The sequence below is a fragment of the Siphateles boraxobius genome, unplaced genomic scaffold (assembly GCF_051911475.1).
Source record: "Siphateles boraxobius isolate OS27281-9 unplaced genomic scaffold, OSU_SipBor_1 55, whole genome shotgun sequence".
Taxonomy (NCBI): domain Eukaryota; kingdom Metazoa; phylum Chordata; class Actinopteri; order Cypriniformes; family Leuciscidae; genus Siphateles; species Siphateles boraxobius.
In genome coordinates, this window is record NW_027509181.1 from 8,750,024 (window position 1) to 8,762,596 (window position 12,573).

General features: G+C 42.8%; 1 protein-coding gene across 3 annotated transcripts in view; it reads right to left on the reverse strand.

Annotated features, from left to right (window-relative positions):
• phyhiplb (phytanoyl-CoA 2-hydroxylase interacting protein-like b) overlaps positions 1-12,573 on the reverse strand; it is a 41,266-nt gene that overhangs the window by 2,988 nt on the left and 25,705 nt on the right. For all 3 annotated transcript variants that reach the window (XM_077206140.1, XM_077206142.1, XM_077206143.1), the window contains exons 2-4: positions 10,430-10,626; positions 10,110-10,284; positions 7,034-7,151 (exon numbers count right to left, since the gene is read on the reverse strand). In XM_077206140.1, the coding sequence (XP_077062255.1) occupies positions 7,034-7,151; positions 10,110-10,284; positions 10,430-10,626 (490 nt within the window). The remainder of the gene's footprint in view (positions 1-7,033; positions 7,152-10,109; positions 10,285-10,429; positions 10,627-12,573) is intronic.

Sequence of the window (12,573 nt, forward strand, 5' to 3'; positions counted from 1 at the left end):
GACAAATCCCTTCTTGGAGGTGAGATCAGATGTTACATAAACCATTTTCTCCTGCCTTTTGCACTAAACTTTACTGCCAGTGACTAACGGTGCGGTGCCTTCACATTTAATGTGATTCAGTTGCAGTCATTTCAGTAGGAATTCACACTACAGGGAATTTCACGTGTGGGCGAAAGATTTCGTCACGCAGATTTCGGAACAGGTTCAATTTGGTCACGTGGATTCACCGCGACACAACTGACGATAGACAATGGACATGAAATTTTGCTAATGTGACCACACCTTAAACCAGTAACCTGTGGTAGATGGAGAATACATACATTACTGCTCATTTTTTTAATGGAAACTGGCAAAACTGGAAATTTAATAGCAAAACTATCATTTGGCTTCAAAAGACTTTAAAAAGAGAACATCTCTTTGGCCACTTTCATGGTATTGGTATGATGTATTTCTTTTTGGCGCTTGACAGCCCCAGTTGCCATTCACTTTATTATGGATAAAGAGCAGCTCGAACATTAAGCTAAACATATCCTTTTGTTCAGAAATAGGCTTCCATAACAAATAGCCTTTTTTGTAAAATATCGTTTAACTGTCTTCTGATTAATTCTCAGAGCTTTTTCCTCCCACCTATCACCTGAGGGTTCAGACCTGCTCTTTGTCAATGTGGCAAATAAAGCTGAAGTGATATAAACAGGTTGAACCCCTATGTGAAACATATCACTTATAATACTGATATCTAATAAACTCAAAGTAGAACCAATTGAGTTATGCATGCACAGCATCGATAGACTTTCACTCAGGCATGTGAAACTGGATTTAATGACTTACATAAGCAAGGCAATGGATACGGTATATCTCACTGAAGTAAGATGAAGTGTTACATTCAGAATTAGTGTTTATATATAAAAAAACGATTTCTGAAGGGAAAAGAAAAACCTTCCCGTTTACTACTTTTGACTGTAATGAGCCTTTTCAGAAGGATTTAATTTGATTCCAAGGTGCCTCTTACATCTAAAATGTTATTCATTTTATTCATGGAAAAGCTCATTATAGACTTATATCACCTTGGATGCATCAAATTCAACAGAACAAATTGAGTTTTCTGCTATAAAGACTGATGTAATGGTTATTTTCATCAAATTATACTATACAGGACAGTATTAGATAAATACAAAAGACATTTAAATCACTGGGGTTACGTAAAAGAAAATTCAAAGATAGAAAGAAAGATGATTCACATAGAGAGAACGTCTCAGGTTACTATTGTAACCATAGTTCCCTGAGAACAGGGAACGAGACGATGCGTCCATCGACGCCATGGGAACGCCCCCAGCGTGACTGCGTCTGAAGCATCTATGGCAACTAGTCCAATGGAAAGAATGAGCGTCACGGGCGGGTGACGTCATGACCAGGATATGATAAAAGCACATCCGGTGCAAACCGGCATTAGCTTCGAAAATTGCCGAAGCAAGCCGATCACAGGGATGCAGGAAGTATGGCAGGGTGACGCATCGTCTCGTTCCCTGTTCTCAGGGAACTATGGTTACAATAGTAACCTGAGACGTTCCCTTACGAAGGGAACTCAACGATGCGTCCATCGACGCCATGGGAACGAGAATACCCAAAGCGCCAGACTTTCAAATGCCTGAGTGTCAGCCTGTTGTCACACTGCACCAAGCACCTGGGATCCTGGGGCAGCATCCAGGTCCAAGCTGTAAAACCTCATGAATGTGAGCGGTGAGGACCAGCCCGCCGCATCACAAACGTCTTGGAGAGAACTCCAGATAATACGCTTAGAAGCCATACTCCTAGTGGAATGAGCCCTGACCACCAAATGGTTGGCCAGAAGACTCACAAGCAAGAAGAATAGTCTCGACTATCTATATGCTCAATAGGTTGGATTTTCTCGACAGAGAAGTCCGATGAACATAAGTGTCCAGTGCTCGCACTGGCACAAGAGGTTCAGCTTTTCCTGGTCCGAAAAATGGGGGAGGACAGAAACCTGCTGCACAATAGGCCTCGGAATAATGGTAGGCACCTTTGGAACATATCCATGTTTCGGGTAAGATTGCCTTGGCCATCCCGGTGCACTCAAGGCAGGTGGGGACCGAAAGGGCCTGAAGGTCTGACTCTTATAGGGACGAAATAGCTAGCAGAAAATAGTCTTAAAAGAAAGGAACTTCTCTGAGACCAAATCTAAGGGCTCGAAGGGAGCCCCAGATAGGCCTTCTAGAACTATTGCAAGGTCCCAAGCCAGCACCTTAGTGCAAGTTGCATGCCTCAGCCTCAAAGTGCCACGAAGGAAACGAGTGATCAGGGGGTCTCGACCCAAAAATGTACTACCCACCAGGGCGTGGAAAGCCGCAATGGCCGCCACACATATTATACCTTAAGCGTGGAAGGACATAGACCTGATACAAAGCGTTCTTGCAGAAACTCGAATACTGTGTTTACTGAACAGTTAACCGGATCCCACTGACGCTGGTAACACCAAGAAGTGAAAAACTCTCGAAATAGTGAATATAGTTTCCTCGTAGCGGGAGCTCTGGAGCTTAGAATGGTCTAAACAACCTCGGTTGAGAGACCACTCTCTATGAGTTGGGCCCCCTCAGAGGCCAAACCCACAGTTCCCAAATCCCCTGCCGGGGGTGCAATATTGCATCCCCTGCCTGAGACAGAAGGTCTCTCCTGATCGGGACCTCCAAGGGAGGTCCGTCGAGGAGAAAAATTAGGTCCGCAAACCAAATTCAGCTCGGCCAGGGTGGTGCTACTAAATAGGCTTATTCCATCCTGGCGGATTCACTCCAGAACTCCTGGGAGCAGAGCAACGGAGGGAAATGCGTACAGACGTAGCCTCGGCCACGTCTGCACCATAGCATCCAGCCCCGAGGGGACTGGTTGAGTGAGGGATAACCAGAGTGGACAGTGCGTCGAATGCTGAGACGAGAACAAATCCACTTCTGCCTGGCCGTAAAACTCCCATATTTGCTCCACCGCCTCGGGGTGGAGTCCCCTGGCCTCAGCCCCTGCCTCGACAGGGTGTCTGCTCCAATATTCTGGCCCCCCCCCGGAATATACACTGCCCTCAGACAGCGGAATTTCTTGAGGGACCAAAATAAGAGGCCACCAACGTGTTGTCTGTGGGTCAAGAACCAGAGTTTCCTCCATATAACCAAGGCGCGGGGATACTGCCGCGTGATCTTGATCGTAAGGAGTGGGTTTCCCCTCAGGGAGAACCCTCTGGTCCTGAGCCACCTCTGTAAAGGTCTCACGTACAGCAGGTCAAAGGGTATCACATTGGACGCTGCTGCCCTGAGGCCTAACAGTCACTGTTCCAGAACAACACATGATGGCCCCTCAGGTCTGGGAGGAGATGTCTCAACGCATTGAAGACGACCATCATCTCTAGGCAATTCATGTGCCAAGAGAGATGATGACTCCTCCACAAGCCCTGAGCTGAGCGGCCATCCAATACCGCTCCCCAGCCGGTGAGGGAAGCATCTGTCGAGATCACAACTCGATGGCAAAGAGCTCCCAACACCGGACCCTGGGTTAAGAACCAGTGTTTCCTCCATATAACCAAGGTGCGGAGACACCGCCGCGTGATCTTGATCATACGAAGTGGGTTTCCCCTCGGGGAGAACCCTCTGGTCCTGAGCCACCACTGTAAAGGTCTCATGTACAGCAGGCCAAAAGTTATCCCGTTGAACGCTGCTGTCACAAGACCCAACAGTCTCTCTAACTGTTTTACAGTGCGTGACTGGCCTAGCCTCAGCTCTTTTGTGGCTGTTAGGATAGCAGCTACACGAACGGGCGACAGAGTGGCCCGCATCGTCACTGAATCCCATACCACACCAAGGAAAGTGGTTCTCTGTACTGGAGAAAGCACACTCTTCTTGGCATTGAGCCTCAACCCCAACATCTGCATAGGAGCGAGAACGACACCTCGGTGCCGAACCGCTAACTGTTCTGATTCCGCTAGAATCAGCCAGTCATCTATGCAATTCAGAATGCATATGCACTGCAGCCTGGCGGGGCCAGAGCTGCGTCTACACGCTTCGTGAATGTGCGGGGTGATAGAGCTAGACCGAAAGGAAGTGCCTGATACTGGTGTTCTTTGCCCCAAAGAAAACCTCAGGAACCTCCTGTGCTGAGGGAGGATGGAGATATGGAAGTATGCGTCTTTTAGATCTATCGTGACAAACCAGTCCTCGGATCTGATTTGAGTCACGATCTGTTTGAGTGTCAGCATTTTGGAATTGAGTTCCAGCACCAAACACTCCAACAGACGAAGATCTAGTATGTGACGCAGCTCTCCATCCTTTTTTGGAACAATGAGATAACGACTGTAAAGACCCGACGCAATGTCGGGTGAGTACACCTGCTCTATAGCTTCCTTTGCTAACAGGGCCTTTACCTCTTGCTCCATTACCAGAGCCTGCTCGGGATGCACCACTGTGGGCAGCACCCCGTTGTAACGAGGAGGACGAGAACCAAACTGGATTCTGTATCCTTTCTCTACAATCTGCAGGACCCAATGAGAAATATTCGGCAGAAGCTTCCACGCTGCCAGAAAATTTACTAAGGGAACCAGCCTCTCGAGGCTGGTCTCTGGTGTTATCGAGACAGCCAATTCCGGAGCCTGAAACATAATGGCAGGAACTACCTGAACTGGCCGCTCTGAGGCCCCCCTCAGAGGGCGCGAAACCGATGCTGTGCCGCAGCATAGCATCAGCGACTCGCTGGAGACCGCTGCGCCCTGAAGCACCGAGGGTGGCAGGGTTGGCAGAACGGTCTCGTGAGGACCCCGAAATGGAACGGGCACCGTAAAATGAGGTGTACACCGCTCCACTTCGGTCGGGGCTGTCCTCACAGGCCTGATGCGTGAACATCAGGACCTTTTTTTCTTTTGAGCCGCAGCCTTCTCAGCGTGAAGAACGGTCCTCGGATCCGGCTTCTGCTTTGAAGGCTTTGGCTGCTGTGTTGTGTATGAGAAACTAGACGGCTGGAGCTGCTCACGCCCAGCAGCCCCAGGGGGTTGGACATAGCGAGGGAGAGATTATCTTGTATCTTTCTCTATGATTCCCATCAAATTGAGCCAGAGGTGTCTCTCAGTGACCACAAGGGCTGCCATCCCTGAGAGATAAATCTGTGGCCTGACGGAGTTCTCAAACCCCATCGGGCCAAACTCCCTCACTTCTGTCCAAATACCGCAGCAGGTCAGCCTGATATGCTTGTAGCACTGCTATGGTGTGCAAGCAGGCCCATGCTAGACCCACTGCCATATATGCTTTTCCCACTAGATTAAAAAATAGTTTTCTTTAATGGTTTAGTGAGAGAAGCCGACGCCTTCAGGTACAATACTGAACCGGGAGACAGATAGCTCGCAAGCGTCTGTTCTACCCGGGGTATTGCCCCATAGCCATACCCTCTTAACCCCCAAATATCTGAATATACATGAATGTGGGGGCTAAAAGACAAGAGGAGTAAGGCTTTTTCCATGATCTAGACAGCTCGCTGTGCAGATCGGGAAAAATGGAAGGCCCCGTGATGGAGGTGGAAAAACAGAGGGAAGGAAACTCGTTTAATCTATTTTATTTTTAGGACGAGTGCCCCCTTATTTCTGCTGGCCATAAATATTTTATCTACAGCCTTAGTAAACACTTCCACCAGCTTATTATTTTTATATATATTTTTTATATATATTCACTTTATTTTATATATAATATATAAACTATCATATATATATATAGGCTATATATATTTCTCATACGCTGGGGAAAGAGATGGCAAATTCACTTCCCCCATGATTGTTTCACTTTCAATGCCCAGCACATCTACCTCCTCGGAGGTAGAGCACTGAAGCATTGATTTCTCTCTCTCCCCGGGCGGAAGAGACCGCAGCGCGGGCTTCCGAGACCGGCGAGAGAGCACTGGATCCCTCGTGGAATGGGAGGAGATAAGATCCGCGGACCCGTCTCCAACCCCGTAAAGAGATCCTTTTCGCGATCCACAGGAATGCATTCTCCGCGCTGCCTCGGCAGACGCGGGACCTGTCACCCTGAGAATTGCGAGCCCGGCCACTTTCCTCGAAAAGTGACAGGCGGGAGCGGAGCATGCGAAGCGAAAGCTTCTCACAATGTTGGCAATCAGCCCCCTCGGAGGCTGATACCGCATGCTCTACTCCCAAACCCATCACACAAAGCTCGTGTGTGTCCCTACTCGTTAAATAGCGCGAGCAGGGAGAACACAGAGTTTGTGCAATGTTTAGTTTCCATAAATATATATATCAGACAGACAACAGTAAATATAACAGACAGTTTGACACAGATCGCTTGCTGAGGCAACAGAAGCTAATGCCGGTTTGCACCGGATGTGCTTTTATCATATCCTGGTCATGACGTCACCCGCCCGTGACGCTCATTCTTTCCATTGGACTAGTTGACATAGATGCTTCAGACGCAGTCACGCTGGGGGCGTTCCCATGGCGTCGATGGACGCATCGTTGAGTTCCCTTCGTAAGGGAACTAAGTTTTTAATTAAAAAAATATTTCATGATTTTGGGATTTTTTATTATAGTGAAAATGAATATTCATATGAAATGAAAATTCCTTCATCATTTACTCACACTCGTGTGACTTTCTTCAAAGGGTCATTTTGAATAATATATATGCCCCTATTTTTATTAATAAAAGTGAATAGGGAATGGTCTGATACCAATGAAGCCAAATGCCATTTATTCTCACGTCTCATGAACACACATCACTGACATCAAACCTGAAGCTGTATATTTTACAGAGCTCTGGTTAAGGGGAAAATTTTCAATGAATAACAATTTTAATTTAATTATGCTTTTTATTTGTCTTTTCAAACTTTACAGACCTAGTCCATTTTCATTTTATGGAAAAGAGCAGCCAGGATATTAATCTTTTGTGTTCCACAGAAGAAAGTAAGTCAGGAAGGAAGGTTTAGAACGAAATACACATGACTGTTTCTTTAGTAATAGTATTGTTACCCCGGTAGAAGCACACACCTTGCATGGTCAAAATAATCCTTGTTCTGGTTTCGATAAAAGACTGAGAACCGCAGCATTCTGCCGGCGATGACCTCAGCTTTCTCCATCAACTGTGTGAGATGAACAGTGGAATAATCTGTAGGTACAAAAAACAATAATAAAATGTATTGGAATTGTCAATATTAACCAATAACAGCTTAAATGAGTTTGTAGAGGCCATATCAACAATGATTTAAAGGTGAAGTATGTAATATAAAAAATAAAATAAAAACATTCTCTTAACGTATTTTATTATTCATTGACTAATATTAATATGCCATTCATGGGCTTATCTCCCCCAAATATGTAAACATCGAGCCCCTCAGGCACCATCGAAACACTGAGGCGTTCTGCTTAGATCTGTGTTTTCTTCCATGTCGGAACAGTAAACCTGCTCTGTTCTCTCGCTAGATTTAGGCGTGCTGTATTCAGATTGCACTCTGATGCGGGAAAATTGTGCTTTCTGCGGTTTTGTGCATGCTCACATTGCGATTTTAATACGATTTTGATTAATCACACAGCCCTACTATACAGTTGTTTAATTAATTGTTTGATAATCACACTAAGGGTGCATTTACACGACAATGATGTACCAAGCGTGCCGCACAAGCCCTGAAACGTGAAGCCAAAGCGTCTTGTTCGCCCCCCGGTGACCGGTAGTATAGTATAGTCCTAGTATAGGTCATAAACCCCGCCTCCCTGTGTTATTCAATGGGACGTGAGACCAACTTAGCAATTAAATTACACTTCACATATCTTTTTTTCAAAGATAATTTCTGTCATTTACTGTAGTTTTTATCACGCTGATGTAATTTCAAGTGTTTGTTTTTAAAATAAGTTTGTTTTTAGTTAGTTATTTGATGCTATAAAATCCGTGCTGTGATTTCATGATTGACAGGTTCTCTGAGCGAAGTAGTCACTGAAGCACCAACGGACTTCGGGATCTTCGGAGGACTGAGGAGATTGTATTTACTTTATTTTAACAAGCCTCTTGTCGTACAGCAATCAACAGGCATCAAAATTGGAGCAGAACGGAGCAGACATAGGTCACTTAAAAAAAAAATCCAGGTTCTGGGACAGTGCATTCAGTAAAAGTGAGGGCAGGGCATTGATTTCGCAGCTTTACTCCTTGCTCACTTCTGCGCAGGTCTGGTCCTGACAACCAACATTAACCAATCATTAACTGTTAATTGATAAAAAATTATGTTCAATTAAATTAAATTAGAATGTATAAATGTCTGTAACCCATTATAAATACCAACATCAGTTTTACATGCGCAAATAGCAGCTTAAACAACAGAACGTGAGGATTACATCGTCACATCACGCACATGAAGCTCAACTGTAAATGGAGAAAAACGGAATAATATATATATATAAGGAATAAATATAAGTGAAATATATTCAAATTAAATTCAGATGAACAAAACAAAGCAAAAACTGTGCGACAAGTAGTAGCCTTTATGCTGGGTTTTGATTGTTTTTTTGTGACGCACTCAAGAAACTTCACGGAAAGAAACCCGGGAGAGCAGAAAGCAACATCCTTTTTGTTTTCTATTTACCAAACCAAACCAATACGTTCTATTTACCAACTACCAAACCAATACGTTTGAAAACGGCCTTTGCATTTTACCGCGCAGCATTGGTCAATCTATCAATTAGAGTAACAAATCAACAATTCCTTTTGTATTTTAAGCAATCAGGAATCTGGCTACGCTACTGGTGCCCCCTAAGCTATATCACGGTTAATGTGCTGTTCAATTCTCTCTCTCTCTGTTGGCTGTTAGGGGTCACCACAGAGGAACTATCTGCACTGCCATTTACCAGAGGTTTTATGCCTGGATGTATTCATTATTTATTTTAATTTTACATTCAATATAATTAATTATTACCCAGACAGCAACATAGTGTCGGCCCAGATCTGGCCCACGTTGAATGCGTTGAATCCGCATGTACCAGATGTGGCCCGGATCTGGGCCGACACTTTGGCCTCATTTACACTGCAGGTCTTGATGCCCAAGTCTGATTTGTTGCCTATATCTGAATTTTTTGACCGTTCGTTTACACGTTCTTTCAATTGTGATCCATATCCGATTCATGCGTTTACACTTGACATACTATCTGAAACATTGCGCATGCTTAAAGGGGGTTCTTGCACAGATGGACGAAATATGTTTGAGTTCACCAAACATCATCATGATTTTGAGGCTGAAGAGGATGAAAAGAGCCATCATTGCAGCCTGCGCATGTGCTTCAGTTATTGTGTGCGAGAGAGATCTCAGGACTGGTGGGAACATACAACATAATCTCATGAAAGTGTGTATCTAATACTATCTACAGTATACCACAAATTTTATTTCTCATGCCATTTATATGCCAAAAATAGTGTTTGGATGCATGATATGCACTGTAAACCCCTTGGGTAGGATTAGGGGTGTGGAGTGTGTGCGTATTACACACCATAATGTGCATATATGCACACGAAAACTGCGTATCATATGCACGCAAAAACTATGCTAGGCGTAAATGGCACGAGAAATAAAATTTGTGCTATAGATACGCACTTTCATGAGATCGTGGCGCGCTTTAACGAGGAGCAGTGGGTCCGAAATTTTAGGATGAGCAAGCTAACCTTTGATATGTTGTGGCAACGTGTGTCCACATTCCTCTCTTACGACTACACCATCCGTCCCTTTGCAGATGCGTGTCAGTGTTACTCTCGTCATTAAACCGTGGAGACATAGCCTAAAGCCTCAGAAAATCCAATCTGTCTGTGTACATGACAGTCGCATTGGCATATATCTGATTTATATCTGATTTATTTTCCACATATGAACGAGGCCTGAAACTGATTTCGAAATATCCGAATGCATGTGTTTTTTTCCTGTTTACACTGACATGGAACACATCCGATCTGTGTCACATATGAGCAAAAAAATCAGAATTGGGTCACATTTCACTGACAGTGTAAACGAGGCCTATGTTGCTGTCTGGGTAGCTTTTCATCAACTCATGAAAGCCCATTTGGGAAAGCGTGTTTTAATGTGCATCTCACCGGCTGTACAGAATTCAATGATCTCGCTCCACTCCGACACGGCGTAGTCTCCATCGCCCTGTTTGGACGCGGTCTGAACAGCCACAGTGTACTCAGTGCGTGGACTCAGAAACCAGTGACCTCGCACTGTCATGGGCAGAGGAACTGCTTTTGCTACCAGTTTAGTTGGGACGTCCTAGAGAAGACAGATAATGAGTGAGACTGGACAGTCATGTTCTTGCCGTTCTCTTTCTGCAAACACACGTTGAAGATCAGCTTTTGCATACAACAGGCCAGGCTGTGAAGGGACAGGTAAATATAAAGTGTCTGCAGACATGCACCTTGTGTTTGAACTTGTTAGCGTTCTTGTTTTCTTTCTTGTTGAGGTCGATGAAGTAGTGTGTGATGCGTTCCTTGGACCTGGAGTCCATATCCCAGCAGATCTTAAAGGAGTCGCATGTGATGTTGCTGATTTTGATGTTCTGGGGAACTGGAAGTTCCTCCATCTCAGCAATGCCACTGTCCAGGGACTTATTTCCTGAGAGACACAACAAGACAGATAGAGATATTTGGAGAAAAAACAGATAACTATTTTACTTATTTTGTCAACCTGAAAGTGGAGAAAATGATCTTTCACCATATACATATTTAAAACAAAAACATTGGTGACTCATCTTGCATTCAGGGGTGTATGCAAATTTCTGTACAATCAAAAGCTCAAATGATCCTCTGGCTACACTGTAAACAAATCTGTGAAATGTACAACAAAAAACTGAATCTGTGGTTGCCAGAACTAGCAATATTTTAAGATTTACAGATTGACCTCGAATTTACATTAAAAAACGTATATTTTTTACTAAGTCAAATAATGTTAATATATTAAATTACTTGAATCTTTTACTTAAGTCTTTATAAAGTATTGACAACCACTTTAAAATACAGATGGCAAAGAGAAAGCCATTTGACAAATCTAAATTCATCACAAGAAACTTTTCCATAAGCTGAGGTAAATACTAATCATAATCTATATAGTGTAATGCACACAAATGCAAAACACCATCATGGTAACTCGCATGACTCTAAATTAATTTATGTTAAAAACAGGAGTAGAATAAAACCCTAATGTACTTAACTGATGTAAAAACAGTTATTTAAATGAAAACACATTAAATGTGAATTGTCACACAGAGAATTCTGGGAATGTCAATTAGTTTTTTCACTGTATATATTATAAGATGTCTTTTTCAAAGCAGAATTTGTACATTAACCGTATTTTACAGTAAGATTACAATGTCCAATGCGATCTATTCGTTTTTCACTGTATGTACACTCAAAAAAATGATTCAAGCCCTTCTTAGAGGTGACACATTTAAATCTAATTTGCTTTATTTAAATAAATCTATTTAAGATCATATGTGTAAATATATTTAATTGGTTTAACTAAAAAATTATTAATAGCTCCACTCAAAAAAAATATTCATTGGATGAACTCAATTAAGTTGTGGGCAGGATTTCCATCCAATAAATATATGTAGCCCCAACTCAATCTGAGTACATCCATTCAACAGAATTTAAATCAGTTAGCCTAACTCATTTGTAATAAATAGATGCAAAAGAATATAAACGAGAGAGGCTAGCTTATTTTTAACAAATACTTATCACTAACCAGAATGACTTTATTTCTGTCAGGCGTCCACAAATGTTTTATTGAGAATTAACAGGGGTTTAACTCTATGTTTTCCATTTGAAGTCACCATAACAGTGATCAATGATTCCATTAGTTGGGCTCTTAACTCTTATTATATCTATTGTCTTTTTTGCTGCTGTGACAGTGTGTTTGTTAAACACATTTGGAGCAGCAAAGAAAGCTAAAGTGAAATGAGATCAGCTGATGATGGTTAATGGTTGATGGTTTTATAATCATCATGAACCAGACTGATTCACTGAGGTATTTTAATCTAACAATTATGTTTTTTTCACAACAAACCTTGTTACTGCAGCATGAGATCAAGCATTATTATAACAATAAGTTTGAAAACTTTAACGAACATGAGCACAAAAAATCAGTTTCTGATGACACACACAGACATCAACAATCAGCGTATGAATCTCAACAATGGTGACAATCACAAATATTTAGATAAACAGATTCATTCAGAACATCTCTGAAAAGCTACTAATTCACAACAAACTCAACAGCAAAAAATAAAAGCAAATATTTAGAATCAAACAAAATTATAGGACAGTTCAGCTGCATAATTTATTCATGTTGCAATGCATGCTGGGAGTTTTGTACTATGGTGGTACCCAGCATGCATTGCAGCAAAGTACTTTTGATTGTCACCATTGTTGAGATTCATACGCTGATTGTTGATGTCTGTGTGTGTCATCAGAAACAGACTTTTTGTGCTCATGTTCGTTAAAGTCTTCAAACTTAGTGTTATAATATTCCTTGATCTCATGCTGCAGTAACACAAGGTATGTG